Here is a 22,916-nt window from a genome sequence, read left to right on the forward strand (position 1 = left end):
CAGAGACTTGGAGTCATGATCAGTGACTGCTCAGGCTGCACTTTCAGTGTAAAGCCAAGATTGCACCAATTGTTCTCCCTGATAAAATAATCCATAGCACAGGGGATCATCTCCAGTTAGGATGAGCAGTTTAGGGGGGGTCAGTGCAGCAGGCAGAAGCCCCAGTTCATGGTAAGGCCAGTGGGTTGCAATTGCTGCTGTGAGTTGATCTTTGCAGGGCTTTCAGCAGTATGAAAGAAAGTACCATTTATGACACAATTATACAGTAATTTCAAAAAACTTCTTTATATTTGAGCTAACTGTACCACATCCTGGTGTACACATCTAAAAGATCTCATCCACTGGGATGCACTTGAGTGCTAAAAAACAAAGGACAAGGAGTGCCCCATTGTTTTCCAGGACATGTTTTTACCTTAAATAATTTTTCTTTTCTGTATTTGTTTTGCAGATTCCCGAAACAAAACAACCTCCAGTCCCCAAGATCGAATCCCCAGAGGGATATTATGAAGAGGCTGAGCCATATGACATCTCTGTAAATGGTATATCGTAAAACTCTTGGGGGCAGGGGTTCTTGTGGGAGATGGAGGACTTGAGGTTTATGAGAATGAGTAAATGAAAGCACAGACGTTTCTTGCAGCTTATGTGACAAGTTTCTTTTCTGCTGCTCATCACACTTGATATTACAGATCTCATGCTAGTTGGAAAGCAAAGACTAATGAATTACTCAAATCTTAACTTTACTGTAGAAGTAAGTAGTATGCTTGGGTCAATATAACATCACTGTAAAACCATTGCAGGTTCTCTTTGGATGTTTTTCTGGCAGATAAGCTGTAGTCAAACACAAATTTCAATTCAGAAGTGAGTGGTGAAGCTGTGGTGGCTTGCATTCATGTCCTAGTGCTCTAATTGTCCCCTTGGGGCTCAAAGTCCATGGCTCTGTTGGTCTGTGAGGAGTGATAACCGTTTTTATAATTGGCTATTTATTCAGCTCTGTCTCTTGTGGCAGTTTAACTATCTTTACACTGGATTAAAAAGCCACTCTCCATGTGAGGGGGCAGCGTGTGTGTTCCCTCTGCACACACTCGCTGCCTGGGTCAGCACCTCCAGCCATGTCCTCAGCAGTGCCACCCACACCTGTCCCCTGTAGGTTCCCCATCTCTCTGGAGGAGACAGCTGCATGCAGGCTGAGCTCCCAGATTCTCACTTTTTAAGATGTATTCTTGCATCCTTCTTTTCGTGAACACCCTTCATGAGAGATTGCCTTCCTCTGATCTGATAGCGGAGCTGATCTTCTCATCGCTTTATAATCCATTTAAGCACAAATGAGACAGATTGTATCGCTCTGCTGCAGAAGCAGATGTCTGCTCCTCAGCCTCGTCTGCAGCAGAGTGCATGGCATGGGGCAGAGCTGAGTGGGGAGAGTTGAGGCAAGCAAAGAAGTGAGAGTTAAGGATAAAAGATTTGGATCTAAACCCTTAGCTGTTGAGTCTGAGCTGCTTGTGAGAGAAGCCGAGTCCTCTCCAGCCCCAGTGTGCACCGCTGAGCTTTGAAGCTCCCTGGCAGGGAAGCACCAGCTGTGCCACTGTTTAAAGTGGCCGAGGGTTGATGTATCTGAACAGCACTCACTGCCTGTGAGCACCTTGCACTCCAGGACAGCTCATATCTCAGCATGGGTCACTGTTCTCATGAGGAGTTACAGTGCTAAACAAAACAAGAGAGATGTAAAAAGATCTTTGTTTGACTGAACCATCCCATTTTGTCTGCAACTGCATTACAGCAATGAACAAGAAGATAGACCCCAGCTCAGGTGAGAAAAGATACAGGCTCATTATGGCTGGGGTGCAGAGGAGAGGTCCCCCCAGCTCTGCCACGTGTTTTGCTGAAATGCTCTGTGTTGTTTGGTTGAGGTGAGGGCTGTGATGCACAGGGCACAGGAGGTGAAGCTCTCCTGCAGTTTTGGCAGCACAGGGTGCTGCAGCCTCATCCCCATGGCAGGAGGTCCCAGTTGCCTGCACTGTAAGATAAATGGAGGGGTTTTTTTCCCCTGCTGCACTTTGGGGAAGTGGATAATGTGTTAAGAACCATGGCATAAAAAGACACAGCCATGGATCCATGTGCTGGGATACCCAGCTTATGTTATCCAGGCAGCTCCATAAACTTGCCCTGAGTTCAGAGACTTGGCTGGCAGGAGCGATAAGCACACTCACAGCTTCCACCTCTGCTTTTGCTTGGTAACCTGCTGCTCAGAGATGCAAATACACCCACCATCCACTGAAATCTAGGCCAGTCAGATGCCTAAGGAAATGGGAAATCAGAGCCCTGCAAAAAGAGAGAAAAGCCCATATGATGGGAGCACTCTCAAAATGAGGCAGCTGTGGGTGTCAGTGGGTCAGTCTGGGGCTGCTGTGAACTGCTGTTGTACCAGTGGGCTCAGTGTTTTACTGAGCAGTGTCACAGCTGTAAGTGTAGATAGGAGCCTGTGAAGCCAGCAGAGATGGGATGTAGGATTCCAGGCAGTCTCTCACCACTGAGATGTGTGGTGCCTTTGCCTCCTGTGACTGCTCAGCCACTGGTCCCCTCTGCAGGCCCCAGCAGGTCCCTCCCACAGGAACCTCCAGGTGTATTACAACGCTGGTGGTTTTTAAGGTGGTTTGTGTGAGAAGGAAGACAGCATTGTGTCACTGAGAGTCTCTCTGCTTTTTGGCAGCTTCATGCTTGAGGTGGTGCCTTGGGCTGAGCCAGAAGGAGCAGGGAAAGATGTGGAGCAGCAGGTGTGTGGCAGGAGAAGGCTGGGGGGCTCGGGAGAAGGTGAACTGTGCTGTGCTGTGCTGTGCAGAGGGGAGGCTGTGCAGTGATGCTGGGTGGATGCTGGTGCCCCAGTTTGCCTTGAGATCAGGCTGCAAGTCCCACGGTGCATGGGCAAACCTGCAGGTCCCTGTCCTGCCCTTTGTTTCAGCAAGCACAAATCAGATGCTGATAGAACCTTGTACCTGTCCTACACAGAGTGATGCTCATTGCTAGAAACTGCCTTGGGACCTTGGTGTGATTGCTGTTGCTAAAAGGCAGTCTGAACATGCATGGGTTTGCCCTAGCCAAAGATGCCAAAGCCTGACCCCAGTAACCCCCCAGGCCCTCTGTGCTCACCCCTTTCCCCACAGGCTGGATAGGGAAGGGGCCAGCAGTCCAGGGAGCTGCTGGTGATGTTTCATAGAATGGCCTGAGTTGGAAGGGACCTTAAAAATCATCTAGTTCCCTGCTGTGGAAAAGGACACCTTCCAGATCAGATAGCTCAGAGCCCCATCCAGCCTGGCCTTGAACACTTCCAGAGGTGGGGCATCCACAGCTTCTCTGGGCAACCTGTTCCAGTTCCCTATCACCCTCACAGTAAAAAAATTTTTTTCTAATATCTAATCTAAATCTGCTCTCTTTCAATTTGAACCCGTTTCCCATTGTCCTGTCACTACATGATCTTGTAATAAGTCTGTCTCCAATACTGTTTTTGACAGTATTACAGCATGAGCCTTGGAAGACACCCATATGTCCCCAAACAAATGGGCGTAGTGAAATCAAACAAAAATAGGAACACCACTAAAATAAGTGGGGTCACTGCCAAGAAAGGACATCAAAGCAAGCTTCCAGATGGGCTGAGGAGATAGAGGTTTCCTGCAGCATCAGAGGTGGGAGTGCGAGGCACTGTAACAAACTGTGGGTGTATTAATTAGAATGAAGCAGGCAGGCGAGTCCGCTGGGTCTTGCAGTCCCTCTTTCATCAGCAGGATTCCCGCCTCTCCGCTGGGGACGCCTCTGCTTTTCATTTTACAGCTCCCGCAGATGCTGCTGCCTTCCCTCCCCTCCTGGGCTGAAATGTGTTAAACCGTTATCGCTGCCTTTGCATAATTGGAGGGTGCGATAAGCAGCAGAGTGAAAGCGCAAGGGGCGGCTGTGGCTGCCAACTGAGCAATAATTATTCTGGCTGAAACAGCTCCTCTGCCCTGGCTGGTTTTAATTACCATGACAATGATTCAATTTTAAAGGGAATCGCCTTGTTTGAGGGGATGGGTCGAAAATGTCCCTGTTTGAAGTCTCACCTTGCATATGTTGTGTACGGATGGGACAGCCTCACTGGCCAAGGGGAGCCCGGGAGCTGAGCCGGATTGACGCCCTTGTTCTCTGCATTTGCTTATCTGTGGCTTTTTCTCTTTGTCTCCCTTTCTCTTTCCTTTTGATTGTGCAGGTCTTTTTGGTAGGCTTGCTGCAGCTGGACCCAGGCCAGGGTTGCAGGTTACTGAGGGCGTTATTTATGCCACAATAACAATGGGTATGGCATGCTTTCCAAACCTAAAGTGCCTTTTTTTAACAACAACAACAACAAAAACACCACCAAAAAATCCCCAACAACTCAGTTTTAGCAAAGCTTATCAGGTACCTCCCCCTGGCATTGCCTATTACCTGCATGGAGGGTAACCACCTGTCCCCTCTCCCTGCCTGTTACATACACAAGGTGTTATTTTTTGTGGCTTTCCCTGTGCTCAGGATGACAATGAAGAGAACTTCCCTAGCTCTTATTCCGCTGGTTCTGTCACTGATGTGGAGCTGATATGTGGTAACACTGGCTGTATTGACGAGTAGCTGTTTGGTGAATAGTTGAAGGTGCTCTGCTGGGGCAGAGGCAGCTTGGGTGTATGAGAGGGTTGGAGCTTCCTGCATCATGGCATTGATTTTGCTCCCTGGGAGGCCATGGGAAGACAAACAGAAAAGGAGAAGTGGATTTAGGTAAAGACACCCAAGATCGTGGCTGCACTGATGACATGGGACTGCATGAGCCTTAGTAGTGAACAACAGTGTTGTGTCAAGTCACCCAGGCAAAGTTTGGCCCAGTTTGCCTTGTTACACATCCTGGTAAATGCCTTTCCATCATGAGGCCATAGCAGTGTCACCAGGCCAGCAATGACTGCAGTTCTTCAAGTAGAGAGGAGCTCATCTCTTGAGGAACTGCACTTGTGGTTGTGGTTGATGCACAAAAGAGCAACCAGGACTCTCACTGAGAGCATGGAAGAAAACTGCCATTTCCCCAGGAGAAAGGTGGCAGCCTGGGACCTTATGCCTCGGTGAGGGACACCAGAGACTCCCAAAAGGGGCCAGAGGGGCAGTTAGCAATAGCCCCATGTTGATACAGAGGGAGATTTAGAAGATGAGGTTCCTTTAGGCATCGTTGCTGCTGCATAAGGAAAAGTCCCTAACAGTGCAGAGGTTCAGCTTCTTGGTGTTTGTAGGGTTGAGAAACCTCAACACTTTTACTTCATCTGAATTTCTGCACAGGGTGCCTGTGGACAAGGTCTGCATAGTGAGAATGCATGGAAGGGGATAAAGGTTTCCCATAAAAGATGGAGAGTTGGAGATGGTGAGGCAGTAGTGCTCCATTCAGAGACTTTGAAAGGGAGTATTTGCTTTTTAATAAGTTTAATTGATGCAGCTTTGATCACTTAGGGGATGTTATAGAGTAAGATTTCAGTGGGGCTGTAGCTTTGTTACTGCATCTCAGTTCCTTTTAAGAACAAATAAACCCAACTGAAATGTATTTCACCGGAGCTCCTAATGTGTTTCTTTTTCTTTGTCTCTTTTCTGACTGCTTTTCCTCTTTTTAATTTGCACCAATCTGATAATATTACTTTTATGTAGATATTAAGATATGGTGAGAATCAAAATTAAATTCCAGTGAGAGTAACTTAACAATATTCCTCTGTGCTGTTTGGTAGGGCAAGAATGCAAAACCCTACACAGATGCTGCCCAAATCTTACCATCTTGCTCTGTGAGCTTATCTTGTGAATAAGAGCTGTACTGTAAATGCCAGCAGAGCATTGCAAATCCCCTCCATCAGTTAGTGTTTCTGATGAGTCTGGTACCAATGATCAGCTGAAAACTCCAATAACCTACAATACATTAGATCTGGGTATTGAAAATCCCAATTCATCCTAGTAACATAGCAGTCCTTTTAAGAATGGATTGCTGCTGCAACAGTGTATTACTTCAAAGCTTCTTGCTGTCCCTTAGATGCTGAGTAGGGAGAGGGACCTGTTAGCCCAGGAAAGGGGAATGACATCTCAAATGCAATAGATCCTTGCTTGCTGCATGGCCTTGCAAATACCATTTGTACTTCTGACATTCAGAGGACAGACAAGGGCTGATTGTAGTTTGCTGTTGCCTTAAAAACTGTGTTTGACTTGAAGTGGAAAATGTAAAAAGCATCTTTTCGGAGGGGGGAAGGAAGCAGCAAACATCAGAAAATGTCTAAGGGAATGTTCTCGAATTTGTGGTCAACTGAAAAGTGTCTTTTGAGCGTTTGCTAATGGAGGCTATTAGGCACAAAATATTGCTATGAAATTCATATTGGGGTAGAAAGAAAAAAGAATCTATGAGGGTTACTTTCCTACTTATTATCCTCCTGTAGGAGAGCCTCAAAAGACACATCCCTGCACTGGAAGCTTTTGCATGTGTGAGCATGGCTGAGGCAAAGCATTAGGCTCAGAGTTATTCTAAAAATGTATTTAATGATAGAGCTTTGCTTTTGTTATAGAAGATGGTGAAGCCATTAGTAGTTCCTATGAATCTTATGATGAAGAAGAGAGCAGCAAAGGCAAGTCAGCAACCCATCAGTGGCCATCCACAGAGGCCACTATTGAGCTGATGAAGGATGCCCGCATCTGTGCCTTCCTGTGGAGAAAGAAGTGGCTGGGACAGTGGGCAAAACAGCTGTGTGTTATCAAGGACACCAGGTTGCTGGTGGGTAGATCCTCTATTCTCTGCCTAAAACAATCTGTTTGAGTGAGCTGGGAAGGGAAGTGGCACCTCAGGCCATGTTAACAAGCTGGCAGAAGCAAAGTACTTCTAGAAGCAGTGTTTCAAAAAATGTGTCCCAGAGATCTCGAGATTCCATTCCATTTTCAGAAGGAATGTAGGCATGGGACTGCTGAGGGAGACACAAGGGTGCATTTGTGGCCAAAATTCCAATTCCCCAAAATGCCTAGGGATGCTTTTGGGGAAACTATTTGAGGTGGTTAAGCAGAAGGGATGCTTATCCCACAGACTGACCACATACTTGACCCTCTAGTGGTGAGAGGTATTTCAGATTATATGTGCATGCACATAAATATGTATGTACATAAATATGTATGTAGTCTCTGTACTTTGTAGGACACAGCTTTGTAAAAGCTATAGGACCTTTTTGTGTTCAGTGTACTTAATGCATATAGTTGGCACTGAGTCACGGGGTTGAGTTCACACTGGTGAGTGAGAGCGAAGGCTCCTCCTCTGCCTCTCACCCCCTCCCATCTTCCTTCCCCAGTGCTACAAGAGCTCCAAAGACCACAGCCCTCAACTGGACGTGAATTTGCTGGGCTGCACTGTCATTCACAAGGAAAAGCAAGTGAAGAAGAAAGAGCACAAGCTGAAGATCATTCCCACGAATGCTGACGTCATTGTGCTGGGGCTGCAGAGTAAAGACCAGGCAGAGCAGTGGCTCAGGGTCAGTGACACTTTCAGGACTTACCCTGCTGGTGTTGCCATGCTTTGCTGGGAGACCATTGCTTATCTCAGCCCTGTCCTTGTGAGCTCTGGCTCCCTTCCTCGCTGCAAGCCTTTATACAAATAATCCACTTCATTTTCATGTCCTGGGATAGCTTCTTCCTGCAGCTCCCTGCCACCTTCAGCATGCTGGAGTCCATGTAGGGGCCTCCCAGCACAGCTGCTATGATGGGGGAGATGTCTGGCGTGGGTGCCCAGCATAAATTGGTTTAGGGCAGGGGTGGCCCTTCCCCTGAGGCAGCAGCAGAAGGAGCCTTTGTGGAGCCCAGGACAGCAGTGAGACGATGGAGCTGCCTTTGCTGGCAGCCTCTCCCAGCTGACTTGGATCCAGCAGTTCCTGCCGGCTGCCTGCTGCAACACCAGGACAGACCCCAGGGTCGCAGGGACTGTAAACCACGGGTTTCCCGGGCTGCTGGGTGGGGGAGAAGTATTGATCCTGTAGATCCTGCAGCTCTCTGACAGGCTATGGCTTCCCCTTCTGCACAGGTAATCCAGGAGACCAGTGGTCTGCTGTGCGAAGGAGGCAGTGAAGGCAACCAGTACATCCCAGATTCACAGCGCCTCAGCTTCCCAAAGGTACTTCTTGTATCTACAGAGAGAACTAGCACTTAGGCTTTTTAACCCTGTTCCTTCTATAAATAACAGTGTAGGTGCCCTAATTTTACCTGAGCAAAGACTGATATGAGTGTAACCAGACCCCTGTGCTGCTGAAAAGGAGCATTATTGGAACAATCTTAATTTTCCTTTGCAATCTTAATTTTGTTGCCATATCTTTCCCCCCAGATTGACTCAACATGTGGGTCTCCACCATACAGGGCAGCAGCCGCTATCTCATCCAATGGGATGTTTGTGTTCACCAAGAGCTTTGGGAGGGACATAGACCCTTGGACACCAGGGCTTAGGCCATCTCTAGTCCAGGTTTAGGTGACACTACCCTGTGAGCAGCTTGTTTCAAAACAGAGGGAGGAGAAAGAAACTTTTGTAAGTCTCTGGTGCACACCCAAAATGGACCTGTTTGGGCACCTGGCTGGTTCCTCTGCCCATGCCCCCTACTGTCAAATGCCCCTACCAGCCAGGCTGCAGGGTAGGAGGCCAAAGTGTGACATCAGTGGTGCCACCATGTCACCTCAGAGATGAGCCCATCTCGGGGGGTGCATGTGCTGGATCTGCCCATGCTGAGCTCAGGAACAGTGGGAAGGGCACAGTGAGAGGGAGCCAGCAGGGGATGTGTGGGTGAAAGCATCTGCTACAGAGAAGGTGGGACCTTGTAATGTAAGAGAGGGGAAAAAGGTCCTTGTGGCACATTCTGTCTGGAGGAATGGGTCACGTGCATCTGCTGAGCTTGTGTCTGGTGTTTGTTGACAGGTGGAGGTATCCGAGAGATACTCTGCAGCCTCTGAGAGCGGGAGCAGCACGGATGGCCACCCAGAGACAGCTGAGACAAAAGATGGTAAAACCTCACCCTGAGAATGACAGGGAGAATGGGCCCTTGACCCTGCATGAGGCAAGGGTTTGTGTAACTTTTTCTGTCACTGCCACCTCAAATGGACCTGATGCAGGGTGAAAGCTGTGTGTGCATTCACTGCCTGTGAATTTGATTTCAATTTGATTGTTTGACTTAATTTTTCATAGTGAAGTAACAGGTGGATGTTGAGGTTTCTCAGGATCAGGATAGGGCTTGAGAAGCCTGGATGTGGTACCTGGTCTACCACAGAGTTTCTACATGTCTCTGAGCAAGTCACTCTGGGACAGTTTGAGATGGCAGAACTGCCAACTGAAGTGACTTTCCTCAGAAATGTCTGCAGAGAAACGTGGAGTCCTTTGTGAAATGCTGAGCTGCCTCCAATGGGAGACTTACACCTTCACACTAGGGTGAAGCTCTAATTTAAGCTGGGGCAGGTAAGTACAGCAAAAGAGGAGATGGTGTATTAGAAAGATGTGGGACCCATCTCTATATCGGAGAGAGATAAATCCATGCTGCGAACCCACTGGAGTCACCCAGCAAATGGACTTCAGCTGCTGAGTCCCTCTATGCTTGGACTTTGTCATTTTGTTATGATAGTGGGAAGGAAAATCTGGACTAAAAAAATCCAAGTCAATGTCTTACCAGGATTCCCTGATGATGACAGAACCTTATGCACACACTGACTGATGTGCTCAGTAGGAAAATGCTGAAGAGGCTCTTTGGACGTAAATTTTCCCTCTCCCTACCTTACATCCCTGTTTTATAGAAGAAAAGACTGAATGCAGTAAATGTTTATGGTTAATGGTTTTTAATTCAATTCTTTGTAGTATAAGAAAGTGAAGGGAGATTTGCACAGCAAGACCTGTGCAAACAGCCTTCCCACCGCTCCTGCAGCGACTGGCCTTTGGTCAGAGCTAATCCAAGTTTAAAGCAATTTAGATGAGAATCTTCAACAAATCACTAACTGAGCTTACTGGTGGCATCTTGCTCGTCGACTCCCTGGGCTTGGGACTATTACAGCCTGTCCCTGAGTCACAGGTTTGCCCTCTGCAAGGAATGTCTGTGCTGTGGGTGCAGGACAGCAGTACAGGCAGCTTTGGGGCAGGACACCCAGCTGGGACAGCAGGCTGTGTGTATGGCTGTGAGCTGGGAAAGCCACGCATGTGTCTTTTTCATTTCCGATAGTTAAGAAGAAGGGCACAACTGGCCTGAAACTGAGCAACCTGATGAACCTCGGGAGGAAAAAGTCCAGCTCCATGGATAGCCCAGAGAGATCCTTGGAGACTTCAAGTAAGTAGCAGCGTGAGCCCCTCTGCAGGGACCTGTCTCAGGGCTGGATCTCAGTGTGCAGGGCAGGATGAGCACCAGGCATCATCCTCCTCAAACATGCCTGTGCCAGACTGTCCTGCTGTTGGCAGCAAAGAGGCCACAGTCTGCTTGGTCCCTGCCAATAAATCCAAGCAGATTGTGGTGCCTCCTCCACATTAAGGTGACTGTTGGGCTTACAAGGGCAGGCAATAGCTCGCAGGGTGACCCAAGAGGAAGGGCAGGTAATACGAGACATGCACACGGAGGGCATCTGTGCTGCTCTTCCTTGACACCAGCCCAGGCTGTGGCAGTCCGCAGGGAGAGAGTTGTGTGGCCAGCTGGTATTTGACAACCTAGGACCAACTTTGTCCAACCGCTGCAGCCAACTTTGCTGCTCCAAACCTAAGCTGAATTTCAAGAGTCTCATTTTGAAAATATTTTTGGTTTTCACACTGTTTTCTATGGATAGGACAGCTTGTCCTGCTTTTGCTCTTTATTTTTGCCTGTGGCTTTGTGTTGTGTAGTGGTCTCGTAACTTACCCATTAGACATCACACAAATGAATTTGGGTTCTCTCAACTGGAGGGATGGAAAATATGTCTAAGTAAGCTCTGTTTGCTTGCAGGTTACCTGAATGTGCTAGTGAACAGCCAGTGGAAGTCACGTTGGTGTCAGATAAAAGATGGTCACCTCCATTTCTACCAGGACAAGAACCGAAGCAAACTGGCTCAGCAGCCCTTAAGTCTGGCAGGTTGTGAAATTATCCCAGAGCCAAGCCCTGATCATCTTTACTCCTTCCGCATCCTGCAGAACGGGGAAGAACGGGTCATTTTGGAGGTAGGGTGTATATGTGCAAGAAAGCTCTGCTTTAAGGCATCAGCTTGGGTACCTTAGTAGGTCTAAATGCCAGTGAGGTCCTCCAGAGGAGCCCTCAGTCCAGCAAAACAGAACCTGAAGTGTGGGACTTGGGTTCATCTGCCTGTGGTTGCCTAGGGTGTGTCCCATCTAGCTGGTAATCCAGGCTGTGTCTGATGCTGGTGCCTCCAGAGGACCATTCAGCCTTCATCTTGGGCACTCATCTTAGGATGGGATTAAGGGTCCTTTGGAGACGCCCATCTTTCTCTTTGAATACTTAAGTTCTGTAGACTGCATTCCAGATGGTTAATGTTAGATAAGAAAAATGTCACTTTAGGGATTTAAGTCTGTAGTTGGGAGGAACAGAGAACTTCATCTTTTGACAATGCAGTCCCAAAGCCATGGGTCATGGATCCCAAGTAAACTGATCACGGATCTGACCCTGAAAGTGCAAGTGAATTCATCTCCATCTGTTACTTTCCTTTGCCTGCATCCAGGACTGTTTATCTCTAATCTTAGTTCTCTCTGACGACAGCATGATTATAGTAGGAGGTGGACAATGTGAGCAATTTCCTGTATTTTTTCAGTGGGTGGAATATTTATAGCTAAACAACTGACTTTGAGGGCTTGCTGTGATGTTTTTGTTTAGCTTCTGGTGCAGGGTATGTCTGTATCTGAGAAATTTTGCCCATTTGCAGATGTGAAAGTAGAGGTGCTGAGAAAATTTACATTTTGTGAATGGAAGAATCTGTATTTTGTTGGGATGTCAGACTCAATGTCAGACTCAATGTACAGACTGGCTGGCTGGCAGGCTTCCCAGGGACTGAAGTCTCTGCTAAATAAAACAGATTGAAAGCTTAAAATATGCTTTCCAGTTTGGAAAGTATATATATGTATATTCCCTTACCCTGAATTTTACTTTGTGCTCACTGCTCTGACTCCTCAAATCAAAGCAGAAGGTGGCTGCATCAGCCCACTTCTTGCTTCAGGTAGAATCCCCTGCTACCAGGAGGTGCACGTGGCTATTTGCTAGAGCCGACTTGAAGGCACAGTATTTAACTCTTCCTGTCGCAAAATGTCAAACTGCTCACCGCAGCTGGGAATTCGACCACTTTAAAGCAAGGGACTCTCTCCGATGCTTTAAACAATTCACTTCCCCTATCCCCTTGTGCAAAAAGCCCTGGAAGGGGTTTAGGCTCTGGCATCAGGACCTCACAGGCTTGGGTTTCCTTGCCTGTCTGTTTTGGCAATCCCATTGCTGCACTCTGCTGGCGCAAAGTAAAACCCGCACCCAAAGCTGTTCCCAGCCAGCATCTCCAGCCCCAGAGACTTCTGTTACTCTGGTAGGCAGCTGAGTTATCACCAGTGAAAGGTAAATGCAAACTGACTAGAAATTTTAGGAAGGAGTTAAGCAAAGAGCTGCACGTATATAGCTGCCAAATTTGTGAATCAGTCCATACACAGAGGAGCCTCGGATATATTATAAATACCCAGCAGTTCATCTTTCCCCTTGGAAGCCCAGAGAACTGCCAGCCTACTTCCCTACCCAAGGCTTAGCCAGCCTTAGCCTTGTTAGTGCAGAGAAACTGCTGCTGCAGCCTGTCATGTCTGTCTGATCACCCTATAGGCAAAGTCCTCCGAGGAAATGGGCCACTGGCTGGGCCTTCTCTTGTCGGAATCAGGTTCGAAAACAGACCCAGAGGAATTTACCTACGATTATGTGGATGCTGACAGAGTTTCCTGCATTGTGAGCGCTGCGAAGAATTCCTTCTTGTATGTCAGCGGTAATGGGTTGGGGGCTGCATGGGGCTGGTAGAGGGAAACAAGCCTGAGCAGGGGTCTGTCCATTTGTGGGAGGCTGGCTGCTGTGGGAACAGGTGGTGAATTCACAGCTACAGCTCAGTCTCTTTCTTTAGAAGCTCAGTGTGTGACAGTAAGAACACTTATTGTCCTACCATGGTGCATCTAGACTGAGCTGCAGCTTGGCCACATGCCCAGGTGGCTCTTGCAAAGGCAGGTTGGTGGGGTGGCTTGGCTAGGGGGTGCAGGGCTCTGGGCACGCAGCCCCCCAGTTCACCACGCCACTGGGGCAGGGTGATTGTGCTGCTGGGGTGCTGTGCCCGAGGGCTGGGTGAGAAAGGAAAGCATGGAGGGGAAATGCAGCTCCACTCGGGTGGGCGCTGCTTAACGGGCAACAGGAGCAGTGATCCCACTGCTTGTATGGCTCTGCCTTCTCATCTCCTGCATCTGGTCTGTGTGGCTCTGCCCAGACCTCAGGACTGCTGTGCTAAGATGTCCCAAAATGCAGCACTGCAGAGCCACACAGCAAGTCTGATCCCTCCTGATGGGATGTCCTGCTGCCTGTTCACAGCCTCATGCAGAGGAAGTACTCTGAGCCCAACGCCTACATTGACAACCTGCCCAAGGGCCGGGTGCAGCAGGAGGAGCTGTACGATGACGTGGATCTGCCAGACCTGCCTGTGGTAAGATGTCCAGTGCCACAGGCACAGGCCCTGCTGCAGTGAGCTCTGTGGGGACCACGGGCAAACATCTGGCCATGGAGAGTCGCCATCAGTGAAAGGGGAAGTTTTTCCCAACAGTGACGAAGGGGATTCCCAGACCCTGGGGAAATCCTGGCTTTTGCAATGGAGCAGAAGCAAATGCTGGAGAGGAGTTTCTAGGGAATGGGAAAGCGGTTTCCAGGAAGGTGCTATAGAAAGCTGGGATAAAATCCCCCAGTTTCTGTCAGCAAACAGCATGGATTATTTCTTAATAGATAGTGAGTTTTTTGTTGCCTGTAAGACCAAGTCCTGTGTGTAAAGGCAAGAAGGATGGGTCATGCTGGAATAGGGACTGTTATCCCAGGAAAGGCAAAGAATCTGGCAGGGGTTGCTGGATGTACAGTGGTGTGAGATACTTGCATGGGGCTGCTGCTACTATTAGAGACCTAAAGAAGGAGAGCAGGAGGGGCCTTTTCTTCAGTACACCAAAAAGCCTTGTATGGAATAAATTAGACAATGGGGTTTTAGTTTCTCTAAGGTTTTTGGAAAATACTCCAGATTGTGTGAGATGCCGCTGCTTTGCAGCGAGATGCTTCTTGTACTTCTGATTGCAGCAGATGGTCCCTTTTCTGGGGAACATTCTCCTTTTGCAGGAAGAAGTACCCAAGAATGAGAGCAAATCGGAAGGGGACCAAGACAGAGTGTATCTGGATCTCACCCCAGTAAAGTCCTTCCTCCACTGTGCTGGCAGGATGTCATGCCAGCCTTCACCCCTTAGCTCACCATCTTTGGAAAGGGCTGCCACCAAGGCTGCTGCTGAGACCACAGCTGAGACAGCCCTCGTGACTAAGGAAGCCAAGCCCTGTACCAAGGCGATGGAGCCCTTGGAGCAGGTACTGTCCAAACTGTGGTGCAGGGCCAGGCTTAATCAGTGAGCCAGCTCCCCCCACCACATCATCTCACTTCATCTCCCCTCCCCAGAAACACCCAGAGAAGCCAGAGCCCGAGGAGGCGGTGCCACGAGTGCCTGCTGTCAAAATCCAGCCCCAGCAGCAGAGCATTGCCTTCCCCCAGCCAGCCCCCGAGGTGCCAGCGGGCCCAGTGCCAGCGGGCAGCCCCCAGCTGGTGCCTGCACACCGGCCCAAGATGCCACTGCCAGGTGAGTGTGCTGCACAAGTGGCCAGGGAGTGCCTCAGCAACAGGGGCTTGGAGGGAGTTGGTATCCTGTGGTTTGGCTGCTGCTGTAGAGCAGCTTTACAGTGCCCAAGGGGCTGATGAGTTTCCTGGTTGCTGACTTTCCAGACCCTCATGTGTGTTGTTTCCAAGCACCTGAAAAGGTTTTCCCTCCTGCTTTTTTCCCCCTGGCTGAGTTTGTTTTGATGTGCTGTGTTTCCAGCAGCAGCAGTGGAAACCAAGCTGGGCAAGAACAGGACGGAGGCAGAGGTGAAGCGGTTCACAGAGGAGAAGGAACGACTGGAGAAGGAGAAGGATGAAATCCGGGGTCAGCTCACCCAGCTACGCAAGGAGAGACGGGAGCTGAAGGAAATGCTTGGGAGCAGCACAGGTAGAGCAGGGCAAGGTGTGATGTGTGGAAATGGGCCAAGGGACCACAGAGAAAGAGGGGAGCAATGAACCTGGGACCAGAAGGGCGAGGGGGAACTTGGTGCTTTGAGTCAAACCATGTAGCCCAGGTTGCACTAGAGCCAGAACTTGCTCTGCCACAGTCTCTCTTAGGGCAAAACATAAGGAAAATGTACAAGACATGCCCTGGTCCCTCCTCCCCTCATGAGCTCCCCAAGTTCCCAGCAGGCACCACGATACTCCTCCTTTCACAGACAAGAGCCTGGAGCAGAGGCTGAAGGAGATAGACGAAGAATGCAAAAGGAAAGAGAGCCAGAGGGTGGACCTGGAGCTGAGCCTGGTGGAGGTGAAGGAGAACCTGAAGAAAGCAGAGTCTGGCCCAGTAACGCTGGGCACCGCAGTGGACACTACACACCTGGAGAATGCAGCCCCACGGGTATGTGGGGGGCACCCCTGGGATGCACAGCAGCTCTCTGGCAGCTAGGCAGCCACACTGTCTGAGCCTGCTTAATAATAATTAATAATAAATCAGTATTATAATATGTAATCTTGTATAAAGTTATAGCATATATGTATTATCTAAGTATTACGTTATATATAACATACATAATGTAATAATCATCTAATGAGGTAACAGCAGTGTTGGAGTCATGAAAGGTGGTTGGGGCTCAGGAGAGTGGCTTAATTTTGTTGGCCTTGAGCAACACCCTCCAGGACTGTGCAGGTCTGGACGCAGCTCCTTCTGCACTCAGCTGAGCTAAGGGGTGATTTTTGCAGGAGGAGCTACAGGCATTTAAATTCATTCTTGGGAACTTGGTTCCCATGAAATTGAGATGCTCACCACCTGAACCTTGCTCTGGACCTCTGCCTGAGTCCTCAGCACCCAAGCACACCACACACACACATCCTGGTGGTGTTTTGAAATTGGCATGTCACTGAAACAATGTGCCTCAGTACATAGATTAGACTGTAACTAGGAAATGGTGGGAGAAGTGGGAAAAGGCAGCAATCTTTCTCAGTAATTTGTAGTCATCATTATCTCTCTGATTTTTATTGTACATTCAGGTAAAAAGTGCCAGCCCAGCAAACAGCGCAGAGAACTCACCCGTCAACTCAGCAACGGCTTTAAAAAACCGGCCTTTATCTGTCATGGTCACGGGGAAGGGAACAGTCCTACAGAAAGCTAAGGTAACACATCAGTTGTACAGGAGAAAAATCCATCTTGGACAGCCACTGCTTTTCCCTCCTTGCAGTGGAGCAGATGGGCTGTGGTGGGAGGGGGTTGTGGGAAGTCTCATATCTTGGGAAGCCCCCCGACCAAGCACCATTCAGAGCACATCAGCCTGGTTTTCCTCCAGTCTTTTCACCTGGGTTTGCTTTGCCTGCAATTTAAATGAATAAATATGTGTATTACTTATAATGAAGAGATATCCTGCAGCCAAAACCACTGAGGCACCAGACGATCACGTTGATCCTGTGCGCATCATGGCTACTGTGGCTTGCCAGATTTGCATTTTGACTAATTTGCCTTTATTCCTTGGCAGGAATGGGAGAAAAAGGGAGCTAGTTAGAAGCATGTTTTTCAGAGATGGACTAAAGACTCGAATTGCCCGTGCATGGCCCAGAGGATTCAACCATCTGTAGGTGGAGGTTGGGTGTGCAACACAACCACACACCAGGCACCTCCTCCACATCGCGCCAACTCCTCCGATGCAGCAATGGACTCAACAGCTGCCAAAACAAGTTATCCCAAATGATCTTGCTCTTTTTCAGACAAATCCCAATCACGTAGCTAAAACAATAACAACCAGTGGCAATCCTTCCATCAAAGTCCTAACCCAGCTGATGTAAACAAGAATGTTACTGTACATAGGGGTGTTTTGTGTATTTCTACTCTGAAGGTTTATCAATGAGTTATTAAGGTTTCTATATTAGTGACTGTAGTGGGTTCAGAAGGGGCCTCTGCTATTCTTTATACCCTGGTGGGTTTCAACCTATCCCAGCAAATTGCAGTCAACTAAAGTCTCCCCTGCCTTGCTGCCAGTCATCATTCAGCTGCATTTCATCCAGCCTTCAGTCAAGGATGATTCCCACACCTGAGAAATGCTTGAAACATAAATGAGAAGCACACAGAAGCCTGTCCAGGGCCTTTTAATCAGTGTCCTGGTGCATTCCAGCATTTGCTTACTCCTACCAGCTGCAGATTTGCCAGAGTATTGAGCTGGTCACCTTCTCATGCTGTAAGTTGTGTTACAGACTGGCAGCACCAAGAGCTCTGGGCAAAGAAGGTCTGCGAAGCAGATTCGGTTAATTTTCTTGAAGATCTTGGTCTCCATCACCTGAGGAGTTTAGTCTGGGGGAAAAAAAAAAAAAAAAGAGAAATCATATTTGAAGGCCTACTCAGCTCTTTTCTTGGAAAGGTGGATCTCAGTGTATCCTTCAGGGCTTGCCCTTTCCCAGGAGAGGGGAGGTAAAGCTGTCCCCATCCTCCTGCCCCTGCTGTAATGGTCTCTGATCCTCACAGAGCTGCAGCTGTACAATCTGCTGAAGACATCCCTGTGCAGAAGGGGCCCCTCCACACAGGCAGGGCTGAGCAGCCTGCCCTGCAGTGAGGCTACACTGCCACATCTCTGGTGAGCTGCTGGCCATCTTGGTGCTATCACCCTTATTTCCAAATTATTAAACACTGGGGCCTGGCAGTGTGGCCCACAAAGCCCACACCTCTCTGCCCTAGCCACGCTTTCTAATGAAAATGTTGGATATTTGAAACTGCTAAACTTAGAGACAGTGAAATTTGAAGTGGGGGGCAGGTTGGCACCAATCTGTGCACACTATCCTCCCTGTAGCCTGCTGTCATCTCTGATGGCCTGGGGACACCTCTGCCTGTCTCTTCTAATGGTCCTTCAGCCCTGGAGCCGAGGCTCAGTAACTGGGTTGGCTGTACAGGGCTGGAAGTGTTTTCCAACCCTACAAAGGTAAAGCAGCACCAGTTCCCTGGCTGGGTTCTTCCTGGAGTCCTGTAGCTACACCAGTGAGCAGCACCCAGAGTCAGGGTAAAGGCAGACAGGAAAAATGTTTTACCTTCCTCACCCTTGAAAATCTTTGACAGGCTTGAGATAACCTCTAAAGGGATGTTCCTTCTCCGCACAAAGGCCAAACAGCCGGGGGTTGCACAGAGCTGTGACATCTAGAGCTGGTGGTGGCACTGGGGTGAGTGAGAATGTGCCCAGAAGGGGTTCTGGACTTGCTGGCCATGGCCATAGAGCCAGGGTGCAACAAAGTACTTGGTCAGGGTACCTGGAAGCAAAAAAGGAGAACTTGCTCACATGTTTGTTTTTTTTTACTTTAAAAGTGTCCACTGTGGTGCAGATGGAGAAATTGCTAATTCCAGACCTCAGGAGTAGTTGTATCAGCCCCAGCTGTCAGGTTGTCCCCGTGAAAGGTTTTGCACGTAGGAAAAATTCATACAAATCAACCACTGAATCTTCTAGTTCAGGACCCTGGGGATTTCCCTTTCCACAGCACAGGAAGGCCACAGACACATGAAGCCTTTGTTTTGACCCATGATGAACTGGCAAGAGACCCTCTCTACACACTAAATATACATGTAGCACCATGCCCTCACCATACACCCGCTGTCATCCTCCAGAAGTTGTCCAGACATTTCACAGTGGTACTGAGACAGCAATGGAGGAGAACAGCTCCACTTTCCCCTCCACAGCCCAGTCAGCTTCAGTGATCCTGCTGGGATGTCTCCATCAGGGGATGGTAAACATAGGCAAGGCCTGAACAACACACTTCCCCAAAACAAGATATGTTAAACAATGTCTCTGCCTCCCCATTGTTTTCCTAACTCAAGGCATTTCCTTTGTTGTAACTGTGACCTATCAAGTGGCGCTTTAGAGGGTTTTATAATAAAATGTTGAGTATATTATGTTATCAGTGTTTTTCTTTGTAATGTGGCTTGTCCCTGCTCTACTTTTCAGCAGATTTCAAGTATATCAAACCCCAACACTATTAGTTCCTATGAAGTTCCTCAGCTATGCAGCCTACAACTGCATTGGACTATAGCTTAAATAATTTATTCCTCTGTGATTGCAACATGAAGCAAAACAATTTTCAAAGATCTAACACAATGAAAAATAGCAGTTACCTCAACAATTTGTATGAACATATGTAATGGATTCCTGCCTGTATCTCCGTAGACAGCCGTCTTGCACAGAACCAGCCGTGAAAAATGCTTCCACTACCTTCCTCTGGCCACTAGATAGCACCTGTGTGCAGGCTTAGCGCCTGCTGCAGTCACTGAGAACCAGGATGAGCTTTAGCTGAAAACGAAGGAAAAAAGTTATTAAAGAAGGTGGTTGAGACCAGTCTTTGGACACCAGACACCTCTGTGAAATACCTTTTGGTGGCTGTACGACCACTAGTTGCACTCCTGCAGAAAGTTTCGGAAGGCACTGTAAGCTATGGCACAAAATCCTGGGGAAGGTCTCCCCTAGCCCACCCACTGACACAAACCTGCCAGTGAAGGCTGTTAGTGTCCTGCCAGCCTCTGAGCCCAGGAATCCCCAAAGCACAACTCCATTTAGGGTGGCTAGTTTTGTGCACTCAATGGGCGGCAGCAGCAGCAGTTGCGTTCCTCCCTCCCCAGCAGCCCTGCCCATCACCTGTGGCTGATTCAGAACACCTGGGTATGAGCTCCAGCTGATAAAGTCACTGCTTTGTTAGTCACTCTCAGTGTAATTCTCACCTGTACACAATGCAGCCAGGCCACTTGGGGCCTGCAGTGTGTCTCATGCAGAAGCCCATATTCTTCTGGAGGGAAAACTACTGCTACAAACCATTTTTCTTAGCGAGTTTCTCCCTTAAGTACCTCCACAGTTCTTGCTGTGGATACATGGAGCAACCGTATAAGAGCTCCCCGGGGTTCCCGATTAGCACATCAAGATTGCCAGTGGGCACACTGATTTGCAACTAAGAAGTGCCAGTTTTTAAAGGAAGAAAAAAAAAAATCTCATATTGGTGGAGAAGTTGGCCTGAACATTTATGTAAGTTGTCCTGGGTATGAATCAAATTAATTTATTTCTATTGAAGAGAGTAAGATTGCAGGGGTTTTCCAAGCTGAAGAAGCCAATTAACTTTAAGGGGAGCATCAGCAGACCTCTTGCAGGATGACCTGGGCCTTCAGTACCCAGTGAGGGTGGCACAGTGGGATCCAAATCCCAGGTTCCCTGCTGCAGCCATTACAGTACAGGTGCCGCACACATTTACTTACCACCAAACTGGCATGATTTTGCTTGCTGAGGGGAGGTGGGACTAAAGGGGGTGACATCCATGAAACTTACTTAAATCCCAGTTTTTTAAAGGAGAAACAGGCTCTCTCCTGGAGCCAGCACATGACTCGTGATCAGCCAAGGCTCACCCAGCAGTCCTACAGAGTGAGAATAATTCATGGCTCTGTTAGTCACAGCAGCCCAGACATCTAATGATGATCTGGCACAGACAGCATCCTCTGCACTGCCCTGATGCCAGACAGGATTTGTGCTGGCTTTGCAGGGACCCCACCTCCTCAGTGCCCTTGCCAGCCTCAAACATTGACCCAGCCTTAAGGGAATGAGTTCCCATCAGGTGAAGTCTCATTAAATATTTCTGATTGAATCAAAGCTAGTCTGAGAGAATGAATTTAATAAGGAATCATGTCAGAGATCCAAGCCACTTACCTACTTACTCTTAATTAAAATTTGCAAGAGAAAGGGCCTAGAAATTAGCCAAGATCTTCAACTCAAATTTTTAAAAAGAAAATAAAAACAGTTCCAACAACGGCTCAGTGGTGTCCTGCTTGCCTGTGGGATCAGCAGGTCTCTCAAAGACCATCCCATATATCTTAATCTGTTATCAGCCTGGCTTATCCCATCTCCTCCAAAGCTCCACCACCTTCTTACCTTGCAAAGTGCTTTGTCTCATACAAAAAGGAGAGCTCGTGGGCGCTGCCACTGCCAGAGCATCCATCTGAGGATCCATCCAAGGCTTCAGTGATCAGCCACATTCAGGAGAAAAGTCACAGCACCTGTAGATCCCTGACACATGGGGATCCCTGGGGCCTGCTGGGTACTGAGACCTCAGCCAGACCAGAGCCCAAGGGCTGGATTTAGAAACCAGCTTTCCTGAGCTGCTCCATGAGTTTCCAATTTTTCATATCATTTCTGCTTGAGAAACTGATGCACATGGCTAGATGTATCTCATCTAGCATTAAAATGTTGTCTCCAGCATGAGATTTTGCAGTCTGTGATTCCTGAATCCTACAGAGGTGTTTGTGCATCTGTGCTTAAAACAGCAGGATGGTAAAAACACCGGGTCAGGACCCCAGCGAGCATACTTTGTCCCAAGGAAAGCCCCCACACACCAAAAACATACTTACTAGCTGTGCATTAAAATAAAGAACTCACAAACTAAGATTACATCACAACACATTTACCACAGGGCAAAGTGCTCAGCAGCACTGTACAAACTATCCCGCAGGAAATGGCTTTGGGCACTGGTACGAGGGCAGGTAAGCACATCCCAGCTCCAGAGCTGCATACTGGACAAGGCAAATGTGCTGTTGTTTGAGAGAGCAGACTGATCCCATAGAGGACAAATGCCTCTGAGAGGAGAGAACTAACCATGCTGTTACACAAACAATGGCAGAGAAACCCCCAGGGAGCTGCAAACCCCCCAGGACAGCAGGGGTGAGAACTGGGGTCCCTCATACCCTCCATACAATATAGGACGTGCAGGGAGGCTGGGGAGACTTTTCAGAGCAGTCTGAATAGCAGCTCCACAGACCCCTCTGTGCCATAAAACATAAACCACATCTTTGGTGTCAGCTGAGGGTCTGATCTAGCCCATTCTCCCCACGAGAAGAGAAGACTGACAGTTTAACAACAGAGGCAGTGCTGAGCTACAGCCATGCCTAAGTAACATTAATAGATTAGATTCTCTTTGTATCCCAAATGTCAGTCCTTCAACTAAGCCTCTATTCTGCTGTACCTTAGGACACAGACAACCTACTAAAGTGACAGTGAAAAGAAAGGAAATTCTCCTTTCTCCTAGCCTGGTTTCTCCCACAAGGCATGACAGTGCTGCTCCTGTCTCAGTGCCAGCTTTTATCCCTGAGAGTGCTTTCGGACCATTCTTCTTTTGACAACAAACCTGCAGAGCAATTTGTGTCTCTCTTTGTCCATCTAATGTTACTACTATTCAAACATGGGGCCAGGACATCTGAGTGAGGGGATTTTTCTTCTGTGAACAACAGACAGTATTCTCATGAGCACTGGCAGCCACAGTTTTTACCTCTGCCTCAGTCTCCTCCAGACCTGCTCCTGCTCTCCTGATGTGACAGACACCATGGGAAAGGCAGCGGGAACACAACACTGGGAACCGTGGGCCAAGATCCAAGACCAAAAGGATGGTACAAATCATGGCTCCATCCAGAGCCTAAACAGACCAGACCTTTGTTGCAGATGGTTGGGGGATTGCCCTTACTTGGTGTGTTTGCAGCACAGGTAACGGGATTTGACCTGGGTCAAATCTAAAAGAAAAGCAGTCAACACACCTACTAAAAACCCAGCAACACACACTGA

At 48.4% G+C, this 22,916-nt stretch overlaps 1 protein-coding gene across 5 annotated transcripts in view; it reads left to right on the plus strand.

The window, feature by feature from the left end:
- Positions 1 to 19,222, plus strand: part of AFAP1L2 (actin filament associated protein 1 like 2) — a 71,228-nt gene extending 52,006 nt beyond the window's left edge. Inside the window, exons 5-20 of one of the 5 annotated variants that reach the window (XM_017804189.1) lie at positions 449 to 539; positions 4,235 to 4,318; positions 6,576 to 6,781; positions 7,344 to 7,523; positions 8,069 to 8,158; positions 8,948 to 9,032; positions 10,233 to 10,337; positions 10,980 to 11,191; positions 12,837 to 12,982; positions 13,581 to 13,692; positions 14,364 to 14,603; positions 14,692 to 14,869; positions 15,107 to 15,274; positions 15,546 to 15,727; positions 16,357 to 16,479; positions 16,836 to 19,222. In XM_017804189.1, the coding sequence (XP_017659678.1) occupies positions 449 to 539; positions 4,235 to 4,318; positions 6,576 to 6,781; positions 7,344 to 7,523; positions 8,069 to 8,158; positions 8,948 to 9,032; positions 10,233 to 10,337; positions 10,980 to 11,191; positions 12,837 to 12,982; positions 13,581 to 13,692; positions 14,364 to 14,603; positions 14,692 to 14,869; positions 15,107 to 15,274; positions 15,546 to 15,727; positions 16,357 to 16,479; positions 16,836 to 16,862 (2,229 nt within the window). In that variant the 3' untranslated portion in view covers positions 16,863 to 19,222. The remainder of the gene's footprint in view (positions 1 to 448; positions 540 to 4,234; positions 4,319 to 6,575; positions 6,782 to 7,343; positions 7,524 to 8,068; positions 8,159 to 8,947; positions 9,033 to 10,232; positions 10,338 to 10,979; positions 11,192 to 12,836; positions 12,983 to 13,580; positions 13,693 to 14,363; positions 14,604 to 14,691; positions 14,870 to 15,106; positions 15,275 to 15,545; positions 15,728 to 16,356; positions 16,480 to 16,835) is intronic. The other 4 variants (XM_017804191.1, XM_017804190.1, XM_017804192.1 and 1 more) reach the window with 4 other exon arrangements.
- The last annotated feature ends 3,694 nt before the right edge of the window (positions 19,223 to 22,916 follow it).

The sequence above is a fragment of the Lepidothrix coronata genome, unplaced genomic scaffold (genome assembly GCF_001604755.1).
Source record: "Lepidothrix coronata isolate B3197 unplaced genomic scaffold, Lepidothrix_coronata-1.0 Scaffold8, whole genome shotgun sequence".
In the NCBI taxonomy this organism is placed as follows: domain Eukaryota; kingdom Metazoa; phylum Chordata; class Aves; order Passeriformes; family Pipridae; genus Lepidothrix; species Lepidothrix coronata.